The following is a 19,154-nucleotide window of genomic DNA, read 5'->3' on the forward strand; positions in this document are numbered from 1 at the left end:
TGCTGAAGCCCGCCCCTCCCGCCTGGTCATTGGCCGTCTCGAGAGCGCGGGCGGAGACCTTCAGAGCTGTGGCCCTCGCTATTGGTCAGAACGAGATTCGCTCCGCCATTGGGTGCGCGTTCCCCGATAGGCGCGTCGGCCTATCAGGAGCCGGCGGCCGCGCGAAGGGAAGGGATATAAGGGCGGGCCTCAGGGCGCGGGTAACTCACCTGCTCTTTTCCCTATAGCAGCGGGAGTTTATCGCTGAGCGAGCGAGCGACCGACCGACCATGTCTGGCCGCGGGAAGCAGGGCGGGAAGGCGCGCGCCAAGGCCAAGTCGCGCTCGTCGCGGGCCGGGCTGCAGTTCCCCGTGGGCCGCGTGCACCGCCTGCTGCGCAAGGGCAACTACGCGGAGCGGGTGGGCGCCGGCGCCCCGGTGTACCTGGCGGCCGTGCTGGAGTACCTGACGGCCGAGATCCTGGAGCTGGCGGGCAACGCGGCCCGCGACAACAAGAAGACGCGCATCATCCCCCGGCACCTGCAGCTGGCCATCCGCAACGACGAGGAGCTCAACAAGCTGCTGGGCAAGGTGACTATCGCGCAGGGCGGGGTGCTGCCCAACATCCAGGCCGTGCTGCTGCCCAAGAAGACTGAGAGCCACAAAGCCAAGAGCAAGTAAACCGGGCCCGGCGAAGCGTCCCTAGTACAGAAGCGAAACCCAAAGGCTCTTTTCAGAGCCACCCACAAACTCGAGAAGGAGCTTGAGACGCTACTGAGCCGGGTGGTAGGGGAACGGTCTGCGTGCCCTCCTCGTGGGAGGGAAGAGGAGGAGAGAGGGTTGGCTCGTTTTGCGGCGGGGGGGGTGGTGGGGTGTGTATGTCGCCTCTGTAGCCGCCCCGGCCTAAGCTATGCCGAGAACTCGGGCGCTGCCGGGAAGCGTGCGTTTCCTCGTGGGCCCCGCACTTTCGGTCCGGTAGCGGGTGAGCGGAGGGTCGTGCTGCTCCCCCGGGGGGGGCAGCGCCCGGGGTGGGGGCTGTGCTGAGGCGAGGTCCCGGGGAGCGGAGCGCGGAATCTGCCGAGCGCGGAATCGCCCGGAGCCAATCGTCCCCCGCACGGGCTTCTGGAAAGAGGGAGGGCGCTTAACCCGCTCGCGGCCGGAGACGGGGTCCGGCTGCAGAGGCTGCCAGGCCGCCACCGCAAGAGCGAGGTCTTCCGCGTTCTGCCGGGTGAAGCAAAGCCCCTGTCAGTAGTCACCTTCAGGCATGAGCGGGCAGGAGGAAAATACAGCTCGCCACCTTGGAATAGAAAACTTGGCGGGACAGACACGGGTTTTGCCCCCCTCCCCGCCTTTTTTTTGAGCCGGGAGGGCTGGGGGGGGGCCTTGCCCCGCGGTTTTTTTTTCACCCAAGAGAAGGCAGGCGCTTCGGCTCGCCCTTCGGGCTTTCCTGGCATCGGCAACTGCCTCGGGAAGAGTCACAAACTCGCGCGCTGCCTGCCTTGCAGGGCGGAGGGCCTCAGCAAACAAGCTCTCCCGAGAAAGAAAGAGGAAGCAGGAGGGCTGAAAAAGGGGGGTGGTACAACAGCAGGGCAGTAGGGAGGGACCCAGAGGCGCAATGCGAGGCTGGCCAGTCCGGGTGCAGCAAGAAAATCGCGGGTGAAGAATAAGGAGAAGGGGAGTCGGAAGGCAACAGGAGAGACGTAGCAAACACTACCAGAACACAAGCAGCGCGACACAGCTCTTTTGAAAAAGAAAGTGGGTGGCTCTTAAAAGAGCCTTTGGGTTCTTGGAAATAGTGCGGGAGCGAAAAGACTTTAGCCGCCGAAGCCGTAGAGGGTGCGTCCCTGGCGCTTGAGGGCGTAGACCACGTCCATGGCCGTGACCGTCTTCCTCTTGGCGTGCTCGGTGTAGGTGACGGCGTCGCGGATCACGTTCTCCAGGAAGACCTTCAGCACGCCGCGCGTCTCCTCGTAGATGAGCCCCGAGATGCGCTTCACGCCGCCGCGCCGAGCCAGGCGGCGGATGGCCGGCTTGGTGATGCCCTGGATGTTGTCGCGCAGCACCTTGCGGTGGCGCTTGGCGCCCCCCTTGCCGAGCCCCTTCCCGCCCTTGCCTCTGCCAGACATGACGCTGTCGCTGCTGTTTGCCCTGCGCTGATGAGCTGCAGCCGGCTGCGCCGCGCTGTTTATGTGTTGGGAGCCGACCTGATTGGGAGCAGGGGCGGGCACGGATGGCCGGGGCGGGGCCTGCGATTCCGCCCCCTCCGCGGGCGCGGCGAGGCGGAGCCTTCGCTCTTCGCCGCTCTCGGGCACCTCCCCGGGGCCCCGGCCGCCTTCACCGCTCCGGTCCCCGCCTCGCTCGCCTTCCCTCCGCTCCGGTGCCCCTGAAGCGCCGTTCCCCGGCATCTTTCCCTCCGGGCGGGGCGACGGTGCGCAGACCTTCCTTTTGCCGGGGCCGAGCGTGCAACTGCACAGCGAGCAGGCGGCCTTGCGGCCCCCGCGGACCGTTGTTATGGTTATGCTGGCAGTGTCTCAGTAGTTCTGAGGTCACATCGCAGGGACTCAATGCTAGGATTGAGAACTGGCTGCTAAATTCAAGAACTGACAGGTCATCTCTGTGGCCTTTACTGCTAGTATTTGGCTTATGCTGTGAAGCATCAGAAAATCATGTCTATGTGTTCACCTAAGACCAGAAAGAAGCACACATGTTTTTCTAGAAGCTGGCTGTGCCTAACTCTCGGACTATAAAATCAATGGCAATTCCACAAAGGGCTTTTTCAGCATAGAACGGGAGAAGACCCTTTATTTTCTGCCTTGTGTCTGGAGTGTTGCTTCTTATCAAGTCCCAGACTTAATGCTGGTCACATTCAAAAAGATTCCATTTAGATCACTGCTACTAGCTGGATGAAAATTAGTCATGTATGTCAAATGCAGAACACAAATGTCTACATCAGCTATGTGCATGTGTACCTCCATGTTTTCAAAGGCTTGACATCATTCTGAATGGATACTCTTTCTTTCCCATTTCTCTTTGTTATTTTAGTACAACTTCACAACTGAAAATCAGTCATCATGACTGTTAAATCCATATCTCATTTCTGCTGTCTATCCTTGCAGGCCTCCTTTTTTGTACCTCAGGGCCCACTGGGGCTATGAGATTAGCATAATTCCAATATGGAGAATTTCCCAGTGCTCATCATGGCTGAATACGCACATCATTATCCACACAGAGACAGAGGAGATCCTTTCATGATGAAAGACTCAGGGAGATCTTTGTGAACCCTTTGTCTTGCTGACGTTGTCATTTGGTTCTGCCTCAGTCATAGTGACTCTGGGAGGGAAGGGCTATGTGAGTGATGGGATCTAAAAATATAACGGTGAGGTAATTCTTTCCCAGCATCTTTCAGCTCAGATATTTTATATAGGAATGTCTCTGCCTGGTCCTGAAGGCTGCTGATTTCTTTTTTTTGCTCTTTCAAATGACTTGTCATTCCCTCTGCTTCAAATATATTCTCTTCACCTCTCTTCAGCTACAAGAAAGGGAGTTCAGTTCAGCCTCTCTGCTGGTTGCTGCTTTGTCCCACTTCACCTACACCACAGAAAGCATATTTTCCAGCACCATTTTGTAACACACACAATGAGGACACTTAACTGTATATAAATGAGATCTTCCTCTATGATAGGGATGCACTGCATGTAGCATACGTGTCCATTACCCATTTGTCCATCTACCACTCCCACTGTACCTATTCCTCAGCTTTTTATACTTTGTCATGTTAAAGCCACATCCTAAAGCATGAAAAACGAGAGATCTTATGTCCAGGGAAAACAATCAATAAGCACACAGGAGAAAAATACATTCAAGGCTCTCCAATTCAAAGACATCCCCTCTGACTCAGTGAGTCCCTGGCCTACAAATCACTAGGACCTAAGAGATCATTTTTGATGACGTATCAGTTATTGTTCTTGTACTCTTTTTTTACTGGCCTCTGTCACAGCTGGGATATTCGCCCAGGTGGAAATTTCCTGTGAATTATTCAGTTCTTCCAGTGTTATGATCATAAGTCTCTGTCCAGAATGCAATTAAAGGGCAGCACAATCTCAAGGCTATCCCACTCATATTGCCCATTCATTTCTCCCCACTCTGGATCCATGCCGATATTCCTAACTGCAAAAACAAGTTCTACTTACAAGTTCTACTACTACATTTTGTAGTCTTCCTCTATCGTGTCTCAGACTTATGGACTGTGTGTCCTAGATACTAGCCCAATAGAGCTAGTGTCACCTTCTACACTGACCATAACCAGGTGACCCTGCTACCCTGGCGAGAAGAAGGTGACCAAAAAAAAGAAAAGCTAAGACCATTTACCGTGTTAGGAAAATAAGCATATACTGTAAAACGAAAACGAAAAAAAACAAACCAACCCCACCCTAAATCAGAACACTTTTCAAGTGTATGAATATTTTCTTTTCATTAGTGCCAAATGCAAACAAACATTCTTGTCCTCATCCAATGATGTAACTGACAGTGGTAACCCTTGAAAGCCTTTCCATGTACTCAAGTACATAAAGGCCTATTTTCTTCTAAAGAATTAATAAAACAAGCACAGATTACACCTTTGCCTCCACTTAGGTTTTGGTTCTTTTTTTCTTTTTTTCTTTCTTTTTTTTCCCCCAGGGAAGACATTTATATAAATGAACATGCATTAGATCTGGACAGTTAATATCAGAATTACTCAAATGTTTACCTCGTTGATCAGCAGGCCTTTTCTCAACAGCTTTCAGTAATTTGGGCTATTATGGGGGTTTTTTTGTAGGTGTTTTCTATTGCAATTGGAGTAAACCCAAAACACCATCTAGTTTCTCTTTACTTATCATCTCTATATAGCTGGACACAGGCTGATCCCTGCTTCTAGCTACTTAGTGCTGGCCTTGTGTGCTAGTCCTGTTAACCACACAATTAAAAGTAAGATGTTACAAACCACTAACCTCAAACAGCACACAAAAGTTAAACTTGTTATTTAACTCTTTATTTCATGCACTAATCAACCAAAACTTGATTGCATTTTCAGTGTCCAAAATGGCAAAAAACTATGTCAGGAAGACCAAGATTTAGACTTAATACACTTATGGAAGCCAATCCTTCTTTCTGGGACCAGATCATACAAAGCAAGTTGCAGGTAAAATAGGTGAAATATTTTCTTCTTGAATGTGCCCACACTGTATACACATACACTTGTAAGCCTGTGAAGCAAGATTCCTGACTTCCTAACTGTCTGATAGCAGGAGTGCTGATTCATTGGCCTCATTTGTATATTGTGGGGAAATCTGGGCACCAGCCTGCTCTTCCAGTGCCCCTGGCAGTCTGGATGACATCCTAACCAGGGACAGTGCAGCTCTGGCACCAGCCCATGGACTGTACAGCTGCAAAGCAGGTACTGTAAAAAACACAAGCTACAGCACAGCACCCTTGCAATGAACAACTCTTCAAAACCTTTTTGCCCCCTTCTATGGGAAGACAGACAGACTATATTGCTGGCACCCAATTGCTACCTTGCGATACTCCTGCTCTGGAAAGATGGCACAAACAGCCTTATCTGGAGCCAGTACTTGCTTCACCCCCACACTTCTGAGGAAAACTGGCAAGGCAGCATCACTTAATGAGAGCACCTTCACATGGTGTGTGACACAGTGCTTTGGCTCTTATCCAGCCTACACAGTGTCTGGGTGCCACCATCACTGCCTGTGTGGCAAAAAAAATGGGTTGCCTGCCAACCCAAAGGTACCTGGAAGCCCATCACATCACTGCTTGGGGTGTCACCAGCCAGAGAGATGGCACATTGCAGGCCAGCTGTGCAATGCACTATGTGCCCCAGGACACTTTGTCACTCCATAGGTACCAAACATGACTCTGGCTGGAGGGGGCATGTAGACTGGTCACATTGCTCCCTCCCTCTTACCAGCATTGCCAGGGAGCATTGACACACAAATAGGAAAGAGTGGAGGGCAGAAAGCACACAGAAGTGCCAGGATGTTGTGGGGAGGAAGACTGGGTTGCTCAGCATTGCTCTGTGTGGGCTGCTCGCTTCCCTGAGCAGCCAGGCTTCAGTGCTGATGGAGAGGCTGCTCTGAAAGGACACTGTGGTGGCACCCACCCTTGGTGGAATTCATCGTTAAATGCAGGTGAGAGAGAGGTACTGTCTATTCAGGAGGATATGATTTCTTTGGGAAGCCGTGGCTGATGGAGCTTCCATTAATGTTGCTTAGCTTTCATGGACAGTTTGCCTCAGGGCCTGAGGTCCTCAATCACTGGTTGAGGACTACATTCAAAGCATGCCAGGGTGGTCCAGAAGACAGTTTCTTTAATATCTGACTGACAGTGAGGATCTTTTCTTTGCCTGTGTGTGAGAAAAGTAAAGATGTGTTAACCTGGTAAACTCCTGTACATTATAGAACCAAGTGCATTTTTTTTTTCCTCATTAGCTATTCTGGGAAGGGTTTTGTCCCCTTGAGTTTTTGCTGGGATTTTTTGCTTTCCCAGGAAAGGCATCCTTCCTAGTGCCTCCTAACGATGGACCCATTCAGGTTTTGGACTATAGGTTTTCAATTGCTAAATGACATGCCATGGCAATGATGAAGGGAGGCCACAATAGGTGCCCCAACCCTTAACCAAGAGTACAGGGAGGAGTGTGCAACATTCCAGGTAGCTGAGTCTACCGGAACAGTCATCTGTTGCCTTACCCCATTTGTCCTGCCCACTATAGATGCTCAGCCATACATCGGATTTAAAAGGCCTTGTGTGGCCTCATTACACTTAGGAGTCTTAACACCACCAGCAGCAGCATTAGCATTATGTAGGCAGAGACTTGTTTGCTGAGCTGCAACGAGTTTGTAGTTTGGTAGATACCACTTTAAAATTGCTTAGCTAAGGGTTAAAAGCTGTTAAACTGTGCTGGCTGGTTTGATCACACGAGTTACTACATTTGTAACTCAGATGAAGGATGAAGTCACTGAGGGCAAGTAAGGCATGGGTGTAACACTGCAATATGAGTGTAATCACGGTTGCAGGGAGTATTTACACCTCTTTCCTGTGGAACATGTACGCAAGAGTAAATGTAAAGGCCCTCTCACCTAAATCTCTCTGGAAATTGTCACTAGAAGGAAGGAGAGGGGCTGTGGTGCACAGGCATATCAGCTGTACTTCCTGCAGCTGTCTAAGAACGACTGACCACAGCACTCACCTACAGCAGGCAGAGCAGCCCATTAGCCACATTTGTGTGGCTAGCTCTCACACTAATGCCTCATAACAAAATTGCTTGAGAAGAACAACTACCATGCCACCTCTCATCATTGCAAATATATCTAAATATAACCCAGAGCTCGTTTTCTTAGGAACAAGTACTGGCAGGTCCTAAACTGGAGATGGGAATGTTTGATAGCTCTCAGGTGCAGTGCCAGCCCTTGACTGGGGTTCATGTGTCTCCCTGCTTATGCCAAGAGGTCTTAATAGATAACTGCAAAAGTTGGACAGATCTGGGTATCTGAAGGGAAGTGACTTGCATGGTTCAGATTGCAATCTTGTTCAGGTTTCAGTGTGGCCTGCTGGGGTGCCCATGAGGTGAGGAAGGATTGAAGTCATTCAGATGTAGTAGACATTAGAGTGATCCTCTCCCCAAAACCATCTCTGGAAATCCTGATATCATTCTCCTTCTCTTTTAATGAATAATGAAGTCTGCCTCCCTCCAGTGTCATTGGGAAAGCCAAACTGCATATCAGAGTCTAAGTGGCACCTTCTTCATGAAGTATTTCTACAATATCCTATACCTAAACCAAGATTATTTCCTTTTTTCATTTGCTTAGCTGGAGGTGAAACTGCCATTCCTGCCTTTTATATAATCCTTCGCCACATTTTTTCTTTGCCTGAGTACATCTGTTCATTCCTTCTAAACTATCTGCTCTGACTGCAGAGCAAACTCTTTTTAAAATTGCCAAATCTACCTTAACTTTCCAAAATTTTGTTCCTGCATGAATTTCCTTCATGTAGAGAACACCACGTGTACCAAGCAGCAATTCCACATCGCTAAAGTTATGTCTCTGCTGTCAAGCCATTAAAAAAGAAAGATCACAGTTTCTCTCTGTGTCTCTGTGAAATTTCTGAAGTTACTTCAGTTTATTTTAAGATAGTAGACTGTAACTGTTGGAGATCAGAAGCTGCTACACATATTATTAGCTATCCCTACTGGGAATAGGGGGAGGGTAGCAACTGCTGGGAGAAAAGCCAGGCAGACAACTGGGATGGTGACCATTTTACCCACCTCAATTTCAGCCACCAATAAATGTGAATGAACCACTCTATGAAGCCACAGCTGAGGTCTGGAGTATTTAAATCTCCTCCAGTGAAGGTTACTGAAGTAAATGTGTATGAGTTCAAAATAACAAGAGTAGGCAACATGAGATTTCATTTTGCTGACATGTCACTCACAGTCTACGCTTTTCTTCTGTTTATGCGCTATAAAGCATCTTGGTAGGTGCTAAGTGTCATCTCTTCCCAGTGTTGCTACTTTATTTCACTATGTAGTTAAATCAATGGAAAGTCTCATTCATTGATTTACAAACACATATATGATATAGGCTTAACAATATATGTATTTATTTTACTTCAGTTTTGGTAATTTGTGAAGGTATATCTTCAATATCCACACCCACTCCAATTTATTTCATTCCTGTATCCTTATTTTATGTTACACAGCTTTTACCAGCAAGACTCTGAAAGTCCCAATTTCATTAGACCTTCTCTCAATTATATTCCTGTTGAAGCATTACAGAGTTCAGATGCACTTTTCCTGCAACCTTTTTCCTGATATTTTTTTCTTCTGGGGTACAGGTTGTGATTTTTCCCTTCATTGCATTTATTCATAGTTTCATATTCACTGAAACACAATTTTACAGCAAAGTGTTTTCATGTAATATACACATTTAGTATTTAAAAACCAGCTATTGTAAATGAAAAAAAAAAAGAGGTGAAAATAGGATTACACTTACCTAAAACTACCTATTCATAAAATCTGAAATTTTGGTTTGTAGTATCTACTTAAATACAGTCTTTACATTATATGTTATATCTGGTTACATCAAAGGAAATTAGAGGGCAGGGCTGAAGTGTAGTCTTTGTGATTCTTAAATAACTACAAAAGGCAATGGATAATACACTTGTTTATAATCAGGTGCAGATTCATGAAATATTATTCCAGAGCTCAGTTCTGTTCAGCACACTACATCGACTCCAACCAGATATTAATATTGATTGAATTCTTCCTGGTTCTTTAGGAACGACCTATGGCCTACCTCTCCCCTTGTTAAAACTCAGGTTATCACAAAGTGCACTAGTTTTTGTTCTGAAAGCATTTCCTCATTTCAGTGATGGCTGTAAAATACATAAGGAAGAATTAGGTGGGTTTTATTTAGAGTGGATTCAGAATTGGCTTTAGATAAACCTTTGTGTAGCCATACTATGAGAGATGTGTTTAAAAAAAAAAAAACCCACACAAAAAACAACCAGTAATATGGTTTTAAATTCTACTACAATCAGAGAAAATACATAACAAGATGATACTCCCTGGGCAGGAAGAGCATAACTACTAAGCTGCTACACTAGCACTAGAGAAATAAAGATAATTTCAGTAAATACCACCAGAAGTTTAGGAGCTTGTTTTATTTTACAAAGCTGCAGTTTTGTAACATCAGACATTAAATGACTGTTTCCTTGAAAGTGACATGCAACATGAAAAGCAAATAGCTTGATTTGCTTAATAATCGGTACAGAAATTCATATGGAAAACAAACAAAAGAAAGAAAACACCCAACACAAGGTAGCAGGGTAACTTTGCCTCCCTTCTACTGAAATTCCAGGAAGACAAAATAAAACAACTGCGTGTTCATAAATCTCCAGATATTAACAAATTGCTTACGGCTCTATAATAAGTGCAATGGGAGGTTGTACGAGACACTATTTCACTAGACTTTAGCGTTTTAGGAGGTAAAACACATGGTCAAAGGAACCGGTTCTTAATCCATATTCAGAGCTGAAAGAGGAGTTTGTGTTACTTCCTCCTCTTCAAAATCAATTTAAACTGTCAAAAAAGCTTTAAATCCGCAAATTTTGGCTTTGAACCCAAGAAAACCCTCTAAAGAATCAGACTGAGTCGTTGCTGTAACATTTATGTCAATAGGAAATTTTTAATTTGCAAGGAAAAACAAAAGTTTCTCTCTTCAGAGGTCCCTCCAGCAGCAGCACACGGGATTTATCGCCTCTCCTTTAACTCAGCCCGCGTGTTTGCGGCTGGAAACTCTCCCGAACGCAAGTACCTGCTCTTCTCCTCCCTCACCGGGGAAATGGGGCGATTTGGTGGCAGAAATTCCGAGGAAAATACACTTTTGTTAGTCCAAAGAAACACAAATCGAGCACACCGAAGGGCTCCCCGGCCGTGCAGCGGGGCGGGCTCTGCAACGCACCAATCACCGCGCGGCTCCTCTCTAAAAATACGAGCATCTGACCCGCGCCAGCCCAATTGTGTTCGCCTGCTCCGCAGAGGACGTTGCTGCGATGTCCGAGACCGCTCCCGCCGCCGCCCCCGATGCGCCCGCGCCCGGCGCCAAGGCCGCCGCCAAGAAGCCGAAGAAAGCGGCGGGCGGCTCCAAAGCCCGCAAGCCCGCGGGCCCCAGCGTCACCGAGCTGATCACCAAGGCCGTGTCCGCCTCCAAGGAGCGCAAGGGGCTCTCCCTCGCCGCGCTCAAGAAGGCGCTGGCTGCCGGCGGCTACGATGTGGAGAAGAACAACAGCCGCATCAAGCTGGGGCTCAAGAGCCTCGTCAGCAAGGGCACCCTGGTGCAGACCAAAGGCACCGGCGCCTCCGGCTCTTTCCGCCTCAACAAGAAGCCCGGGGAAGTGAAGGAAAAAGCCCCCAAGAAGCGGGCGGCCGCAGCCAAGCCCAAGAAGCCGGCAGCTAAGAAACCAGCAAGCGCCGCCAAGAAGCCCAAGAAAGCGGCGGCGGTGAAGAAGAGCCCCAAGAAAGCGAAGAAGCCGGCGGCCGCGGCGGCCAAGAAAGCGGCCAAGAGCCCCAAGAAAGCCGCCAAGGCAGGACGCCCCAAGAAGGCAGCGAAGAGCCCGGCCAAGGCAAAGGCTGTGAAGCCGAAAGCAGCCAAGCCCAAGGCGGCCAAGCCCAAAGCAGCGAAGGCAAAGAAGGCGGCGCCCAAAAAGAAGTAAATTATACCAGAAGAGTCCTGCTCTACCTATTTTGTTATCCAACGGCTCTTTTAAGAGCCACCCACACTTTCCCTAAAGGAGCTGAGGCACCGAGGTCGGCAGTAACCTGCAGCCAAGGATCCAGTAATTCGTAAGTCGTCAGAGGTCAATTGTGTCTTTCTTCCCCCCCCCCCCCCACGAATACCGAAAGAAACGCTAACGAGCACGGTATAACGCGGCGGCTTTAGGGAAGTGTAGACTTTTACACCTTTTTGCCGAGTAATTGGTTTGACTACCAGGAAACAATGTTTTATAACATTTGATGATTTGATAAAAATCGGATGTACGGTTTTTTAAGAATATATTTTGTAACAAAAGTAATGCAATTATCAGGCACGCTACTACTGAGCCATGTCTAATCTATTGTATTATTTCTCTTAAGGTGTCTCCTTAAATGCTTTTGTCTTTTGGGGAGGAGGGTTTTCCTTACTGACCTGAAAAGAGTTTTGAGCTCTCCCATTCCTTTTGTTCCTAATGAGAAAGAAAAGGAGCTTTTAAGTATTGAAAAAGCCCGCCCTGATTAAGGATTGGCCAGCAGAGAGCCCGTCCCTCTGCCCCTTCCCCCCCCTCCCCTTCGCCTCGTATCTCTGGTGCCGTTTCAGCCACTCTCGGAGAAGGAAAAACGCGGAAGAGGGGGGTGGGGATGGGACGGAACAGGAGTTCTCGACGAAAGACACTGTTCCCGTGTTCTCCGGCTTAAGAACTATACGGAAAATATATCATCCCAGGAAGAACTTGCTCTGGGAGGACATTTCGGCACGACTGTTTTGTGTTAACAAAAAAACATGGAAAGCGTTGTTACTATCACCAAGCCAAAAATACTGTTAATAAACATGGAGAAAGTAAGAAAAAACACGGCTTGAGTAATTAATATAAAACAGCATAATTATAGTAGGGATAACTGAGCTCTCTCATGATTTTGTGGGTGGCTCTGAAAAGAGCCTTTGGATTATGTTATCGGGAAGAAACAACGTGCCGGTTTTCCGTTGATGTTCACTTGGCTTTAGCCTTGTGGCTGTCGGTCTTCTTGGGCAGCAGCACGGCCTGGATGTTGGGCAGCACCCCGCCCTGCGCGATGGTCACCTTGCCCAGCAGCTTGTTGAGCTCCTCGTCGTTGCGGATGGCCAGCTGCAGGTGCCGGGGGATGATGCGCGTCTTCTTGTTGTCGCGGGCCGCGTTGCCCGCCAGCTCCAGGATCTCGGCCGTCAGGTACTCCAGCACGGCCGCCAGGTACACCGGGGCGCCGGCGCCCACCCGCTCCGCGTAGTTGCCCTTGCGCAGCAGGCGGTGCACGCGGCCCACGGGGAACTGCAGCCCGGCCCGCGACGAGCGCGACTTGGCCTTGGCGCGCGCCTTCCCGCCCTGCTTCCCGCGGCCGGACATGCTCGCTTTCTTCTAAGGGCAACCAACAGCAGAACAGAACAACCGTCTGCCGCTCCTCAGCTATAGCCTCGCATTCCCACCTCGCCCCTTCGCTGATAGGCTGAGAAGTAGGTCTCCTCTGGGCAGCCAATGAGGAGGTGAATCGAATTCCGACCAATTGAAAACGTTTATTGGGGTTATGACGCGTCGTTGTGTTCTGACCAATAAAAGTACGCAGAGGGAATTCTTCTCATTTGCATAACGGAGCTATAAATACGTCGCACGCGGCTCCTTCCCCTCAATTCGCTTTTGGCTCTTGCTTGTGCAGTACTTGGTGTCTGCGATACACGCGCGTTTGCTGCGATGCCCGAGCCGGCCAAGTCCGCCCCCGCGCCCAAGAAGGGCTCCAAGAAGGCGGTGACCAAGACGCAGAAGAAGGGCGACAAGAAGCGCAAGAAGAGCCGCAAGGAGAGCTACTCGATCTACGTGTACAAGGTGCTGAAGCAGGTGCACCCCGACACGGGCATCTCGTCCAAGGCCATGGGCATCATGAACTCCTTCGTCAACGACATCTTCGAGCGCATCGCCGGCGAGGCCTCGCGCCTGGCGCACTACAACAAGCGCTCCACCATCACCTCGCGGGAGATCCAGACGGCCGTGCGGCTCCTGCTGCCCGGCGAGCTGGCCAAGCACGCCGTCTCCGAGGGCACCAAGGCTGTCACCAAGTACACCAGCTCCAAGTAGAGCGCCTCGGGCCGTCAGTTTTAACCCAAAGGCTCTTTTAAGAGCCACCTACCTTTTCAATAAAGGGGCTGTACAGTCAAATATGGAAAAAGTTTAGTATGAATTATTTACAGTGTTTTTTAAAATTCTGCATAAGATTAATTTCGATAAGATACTGTCTTCCAATTTTCTGTGTCAGGGAACACATACTCTAGGTAACAGATGATTTGCTGTAACTAAAGTTTCTGTAACTAGAGGTTTTTTGTGTTTTCTTTCCAAGTGATACTATTTTCTTAATTTATCGTTTCATTATACTTTTAAGTTTGTGGTACGTATATTTCTTGTGCAATACATCACATAATTCTAAGATATGTTCATGTTATATGCGTTGTTAATTGAAGGAAAAACCCTGTTTCTGTAGTTTTTCTAGTTGGGAAAGAAAATTATTGCTAATGGCAACACTGCATCGTGGTAACTGCTGTATCATTATCTACCACTTGATGGTGCTCAGTCTTCTCTGTTTTTCGTAGCAAAGTGAGAGGCCTACAGTGTACTGCACTGTAGAAGAATTTATGTAGTAACAAGTTACATTTATCTTCATAAGCTGTTACCAATAGTCCAGTGATCAATATGATATAGATTTTCTAAAGTTATTTATTTTCAGCAATTTTCTTAATTCTCCTGTGCATGTGACTTTTGCAGTAATTTACACGTCTTCTCCCTTGGACTGCTTTAGGGAGAGAATATTCCTCTCATTCAACTTAGTGGTTTTAGTTATATTATTGCATACCTACTTGACATTTCCTGTATTTATATGACATTAGTTGTATTAAAACTATTAACGAATAAGAAACAAGCCACTGTGGACTGACTTACTAAACTCAGACTTTATCATATAGCTACTAACCAGTCCTAAAGTCTTTCAGCCTCAAAGCACAGGGTGAATCAGTCCATCGTATTCTTGGGTAAGTAAACACTGCAGTACATGCAGATCCAAGCTATTGTATTCTCTCAAACTGGATCTGAATAATAATGAATTCCAAGCATATTCTGTGGATTTGTGAACACAGTCAATACAGGGACCACAGAATCACAAAAGTCAACCTTTCTAGTACTGACTGCATGTCATTTGGTGGTACAGAGACAGGCACCAGGTCTCTCTTCAATTAGCCACCAATTTATCAAAGTTAATTTCAACTTGAAAGTTGATGGGCATCTCTCAAACTGGATTTCAGATATCCAGTGGCAAGAGGCATCTTCCATACTCAGTTTTCCAGCAGCTTCAAATGGAGTTTAGAGATCTGGTCTCCAAGATCTTTTGTGGAAACTGAAACATAGTTTGCATATTCTGGGCCTCTTTATATGTCCAGTACCTAAAAAAGATGAATAAAACATAGTATATTCCAGTCTCTAGGTTTTTGTGTAGGGGGATGTGTGTGTCACTACAAAGGGACTCTAGAAAATATCGTATACTAAAAGTGCTCAGATTTTGACAGTGGTGGTGATCATTGGAACAATTTGTCAGTGGCTATTATTCTCAATAATCCGTCATGTAAAAGTCAAAGCTGGTAATGTTGTCCTAAAAAAAAAAAAGACCTTAATTCAAACTGCAGTTATCACATAGCAGACCTGTTGCCTGAGCTCAGTGGTGCCTTTTTGGCCTCCCAGTTCAGGAATCCATAAGCATTCTGTTTGCCTTTCTTGAGTTTGTATGCTCCACGCTGCGTGCTTCATTAACACATCTTTCATAGAAAATTCAGTTTGTGATTATTGGTTGGTTTGTTGTTGTTTTTTTAGTTTTGGTGGTTTTTTTTTAAGGCTGTTTCAGTATGTGAAATTGTTTCTAGGCTTATGAAACTCTTCACTCAACAGAAAAGAAAATGTTGCTTATGATTGCTTCTTCCAATCTCAGTATGAATGATAAGGCAATATTAGGGGCATTTCTACCTGCAAACACGCGTCAACGGATCTGATTCTAACACATCCATTATTTTTCCATCAGTGCTAAGACCAAAGTCTCTGAAATGACAAAAAACAACTACCATGGAAAATTTTGTGTGCTTGTTCTTTTCAGCAGAAGTAAAAGTAGTAGGATTTAGGCTCAGCAAGAATGGCAAACACAGCAATTTCATCCTACAGGAGGATGAGCATTCAAAATTAACAAAGCAAATACTGTGAACATAAAATCGTGTGACATCATACTCTACCATCTTTAATGTTCTTTAATGTTCATTCTTACTCAGTTCAAAGCAGCTTGCTTTGTATTCTTAAATCCACTCTACTCAGATGAAATCACCCAGCAACAGTAATGTTGAGGGCTATTAGTTGTTTAACATAAATAAGTATGTTTTAATTAGAATAAATTACTTAGGAATATAATAGGGTCTGATTTGTGCTATTTGTTAGCTTTACTTAGCAAGAGTGGGTAGATTTGCTGAAGCCTTTAGGCCTGACAGAGGTATTTATCTCAGTAATTTTCCTAGTACACAGCTAGTACAGAGCTGTGTTTAGTCTTTTAGTATGGGAAAGGTTTTGATATCACACTGATGTCTCGGTAGTGTTTTTCCCAGTCTGGGACTCTTCAGTTCTCCATGTTCCACCAGCAAGGGCAGGGGCACAAGGAGTGTGAGCCAGATGATAAGGAGGCTCCAACCTTCGGGGAAAACTGTGGAAACTGCAAGTCAACAAGATAAGAGCCAGCCTGGACACAGGAGAAGAATCCAATTAGATGCAGGAAGACCCCAGACCAAAAATCACCACCAAAGGACGCATGGACAGCGCGTGAGGGGCAGATGTATGGGACCCAAGGGTATAATTGCCCCGGGATTTCTTTGTTATGGGTCCCTCTCTTTGGAGGCACCCAGCCCTGGCTGATCCTACTGCTGCACCTTTCAATTAAATTAATTCTTTTATAAAATCTGATGCCTGAGACTGTGCTGCAGGAAACCTAGGGTCAAGCCTGAAGAAGCAGGAAGTGTGCCCAAGAATAAATGTGCCTCTGCGTGTGACACCATGAATGGTGTGTGATTGCACGGGCAGCAGCTACTCCTTTAACAAGAAAGATGCACAGTGTTCAAATACATCACCCTGGTGTAGTAGGAATTATGCCGCTGCCACCCAGACCATGGTTGGAATTATGCAGATGCCATTTCAACAGGGCTTGGCCCTAGGTTCCTGCTTGAAGAAGATGAGTCTCCAGTATGCTGAGTAAATAAGTGGTTTGTTTATCAGACACTCAGAGCAGCTCAAGCTGGGTGCCTCTAAAGAGGTACCCCTACCCCAGATCGCACACCCCCCCCCCAATTATATACCACCCAGCACCCGATCCCCAAGTCCAGTTACTTAATTCTGGACAGTGGTCTCTTGATTTCTTATTGGTTTTCTTGGTCACTGGGCAGGTCGCCTTCTGAAGTTGCCTCATTCTCTTGGAATTGTTTTCTTGTTCCTTACCTCCTTATTGTCTTCATTCTGCTCGCATCTGCCGTTTTCAGCTAGTTCAGTGTTTGCAGCCTTAGTTTTATCAAAAAGTTTACTCTCAATCAGCTCTTGCAGCCTAAGGCCTCAACTACTTTAGCTTCTAGTGCTAAGCAAGTCTATCAATCCTAACAATTCTCAATACTGGGAAGTGCTAGAATAATATTTAAACAGGCCCTTTCTACTATATTTTTATCTATCCTAAATGTCTGTCTTCAAAATACCTCTTTATTCACAGCAACTGAAATATAGGGTATATTTATTTTTGGTTATACAAACGTTTTTGTCAAAATACTTTTTTTAGATCATCATCCTTTTGTATATCAAATTATCAGAGTTACATTACAGTTTACTCCTGTAGTGAATAACCAGCCATAAAGAATACTAAAGAACAATCCAAACAGTTACAAAAAAATCCCGTATTTTATTTTTAATAAAGAAGTTAGTAGGATTCTGCAAAGACATATATCTTCTCTAGATCAGCATATCTACAGTAAAACTTATATTTATTAATCATCATGTTTTTGTTTTTTTTTTTTAAAGTGCTTTTATTTCTGCAAAATAAATTTCAGCTGGGCAAACAAATAACTGTATTCCACAGTTAACTGACCAGACAATGAATCAGAAACAAGAAATAGATATCATACACCTGATCCAAAACCTGACCAAATCACACACTGGCTATAGCAATTTTATACTACTTCCTGCTTTTGGTTTGTTTGTTTGTTTGTTTGTTTTTTAAGTGGAGTAAATCAATATCTGCTCACCTATTTATGAAATCAAACTGTTTTTCCTAGTGGCCAGAGATTACAATTATTCAACGCACAGGGGAAATTATTGCTACGCTAGTTTCCCAGAGACTTTCTTTTCCAGTTTTAATAAAAAAGATTATATTTCAAAATAATTAGCATTGAGGGAGTAAGTATTAACTGCAGCTAGGGAAGAAAAGATTTGGTCTTACATACACTTTGACATAATGCTTTTTGGTCGGTAATGAAATGTGCCTGGTTCAGATTGTAAAGGAAAAAAAAATGAGTCCTTGGGTTCCCAAAGCCTGTATCAGAGCACAGCACAGCTCAGGATATGACACAAGTCCCACTGGTGACAAGGGCTGGAAGTAGAGGGGAATGCAGGTGGGAATTCAGGCTTATAGTAGCAGCTTCTAATTGTGCGTTTATCGACGGGACGAAAATCAAACAACGAAGGTTTCTAAAGCGTTAATAAAGACTATCAGAGAGATTAAGCCTTTTCATAACACCATGAAGGCGGATAAGTCTTTTACTCTTTTTTTCATTTTTACAGTATTTTCCACATGAGAACATTTGCACAAATGACTATTTCTCAGCAGGAAATGACACAGGGTGTAAACAACAGGGGATGTCAGGAAGCTTCAGAAGAACAGGGGTTTATTTACAGCATTTATCTGAACTGAATAATGTGGACTTTTCCGCTTACCCTACAGGTTTATTTCCTGACAATGAAAGTGTTAAAGATACTTTAATTAGTGAAAAGGAAATAGCTTGTTTCTGGGTTTAAAAACCCGGGCCCCTGCTCTGCCTTTCTCGGAGATATCCGACCCTTTTCCTTACCTTCTCCCCGCTGTTCCCAGGCGCCTCTTGCAGTGCAGGGGGTTTGGAGGATACCGCAGAAGCAGCGTAGCCCGCTCAGCCTCCATCGCCCTCAACGCCCCCATCCCCTCTGCGTCGTCCTTCTCCGCCCAGCCCGGCCTCCCCCCCCGCTTCTCTTCTCGAATCAGCCCGTGTTACACCTCACTCCCTCCTTCGACTCGTCCTCAACGGAACCCGGCTCCCTCCTCCCCTGGAAGCGGATCGTCCCTTAACCCTCCCATCTCCGGCACCGGCGTGGGGAGCAGGAAAATCTCCGCTTGCCACGGCCGGACCGACAAACCCGGAAAGTTTCGTCGTCACTGGAGAAATGAGGGAGGGGGTCCTGGTGGGGACTGCCCACTCCGTTATCCGCCACCAGCTGCATTTACGCAGGGACGAGCTATCTCGGCTTCAGCCTGAGCTCTCCTCCTTTAACGTACCCAAATTAAACTCGTGGGATTTAATCACGCAGTAAAGCCAATATTGTTTAGTAGATATTAAAAGCCCATTCGAGTGTTTTGCTTCTTTTTCTATTTCCCTCACTCAAGGAATAAAACGCGCAACGAAGAAAGAAACAAAATCGTATATAATTAATTCATTTCCATGTGCAGCCATCTCTTCAATCCGGGTGCTACTGTACGGTCCGCTGTCGGAAACAACGCAAGTCCTCCTTTCCGCAAGCGCGATGGATGAAGAGTGATGTGCGGTG

The 19,154-nt window shown here is 46.6% G+C and overlaps 5 protein-coding genes across 5 annotated transcripts; 3 read left to right on the top strand and 2 right to left on the bottom strand.

Moving 5' to 3' along the window:
• The first annotated feature begins 254 nt into the window (after window positions 1–254).
• On the top strand, window positions 255–689 carry LOC129202110 (histone H2A type 2-C). Its single transcript, XM_054814208.1, has one exon. The coding sequence runs from the start codon at window positions 270–272 to the stop codon at window positions 657–659; it is 390 nt and encodes a 129-aa protein (XP_054670183.1). The 5' UTR covers window positions 255–269; the 3' UTR covers window positions 660–689.
• Window positions 690–1,736: 1,047 nt separating this feature from the next.
• On the bottom strand, window positions 1,737–2,398 carry LOC129202074 (histone H4-like). The gene has a single exon (XM_054814114.1). The coding sequence runs from the start codon at window positions 2,381–2,383 to the stop codon at window positions 1,793–1,795; it is 591 nt and encodes a 196-aa protein (XP_054670089.1). The 5' UTR covers window positions 2,384–2,398; the 3' UTR covers window positions 1,737–1,792.
• An 8,136-nt stretch (window positions 2,399–10,534) lies between these two features.
• LOC129202071 (histone H1.01) lies at window positions 10,535–12,132 on the top strand. The gene is made up of 2 exons (XM_054814104.1): window positions 10,535–11,370; window positions 11,662–12,132. Exon 1 carries the CDS (start codon window positions 10,581–10,583, stop codon window positions 11,238–11,240), a length of 660 nt encoding a protein of 219 aa, XP_054670079.1. The 5' UTR covers window positions 10,535–10,580; the 3' UTR covers window positions 11,241–11,370; window positions 11,662–12,132.
• Window positions 12,133–12,175: 43 nt separating this feature from the next.
• LOC129202106 (histone H2A-IV) lies at window positions 12,176–12,694 on the bottom strand. Its single transcript, XM_054814194.1, has one exon. It carries the CDS (start codon window positions 12,660–12,662, stop codon window positions 12,273–12,275), a length of 390 nt encoding a protein of 129 aa, XP_054670169.1. The 5' UTR covers window positions 12,663–12,694; the 3' UTR covers window positions 12,176–12,272.
• Window positions 12,695–12,698: 4 nt separating this feature from the next.
• Window positions 12,699–13,476, top strand: LOC129202118 (histone H2B 1/2/3/4/6). The gene has a single exon (XM_054814235.1). It carries the CDS (start codon window positions 13,005–13,007, stop codon window positions 13,383–13,385), a length of 381 nt encoding a protein of 126 aa, XP_054670210.1. The 5' UTR covers window positions 12,699–13,004; the 3' UTR covers window positions 13,386–13,476.
• The last annotated feature ends 5,678 nt before the right edge of the window (window positions 13,477–19,154 follow it).

The sequence above is a fragment of the Grus americana genome, chromosome 1 (assembly GCF_028858705.1).
Source record: "Grus americana isolate bGruAme1 chromosome 1, bGruAme1.mat, whole genome shotgun sequence".
Taxonomy (NCBI): Eukaryota; Metazoa; Chordata; class Aves; order Gruiformes; family Gruidae; genus Grus; species Grus americana.

What these genes read in the sequence shown, in the direction of transcription:
- LOC129202110 (XM_054814208.1), top strand. Translation starts at nt 270, where the DNA reads ATGTCTGGCCGCGGGAAGCAGGGCGGGAAGGCGCGCGCCAAGGCCAAG.
- LOC129202074 (XM_054814114.1), bottom strand. Translation starts at nt 2,383, where the DNA reads ATGCCGGGGAACGGCGCTTCAGGGGCACCGGAGCGGAGGGAAGGCGAG.
- LOC129202071 (XM_054814104.1), top strand. Translation starts at nt 10,581, where the DNA reads ATGTCCGAGACCGCTCCCGCCGCCGCCCCCGATGCGCCCGCGCCCGGC.
- LOC129202106 (XM_054814194.1), bottom strand. Translation starts at nt 12,662, where the DNA reads ATGTCCGGCCGCGGGAAGCAGGGCGGGAAGGCGCGCGCCAAGGCCAAG.
- LOC129202118 (XM_054814235.1), top strand. Translation starts at nt 13,005, where the DNA reads ATGCCCGAGCCGGCCAAGTCCGCCCCCGCGCCCAAGAAGGGCTCCAAG.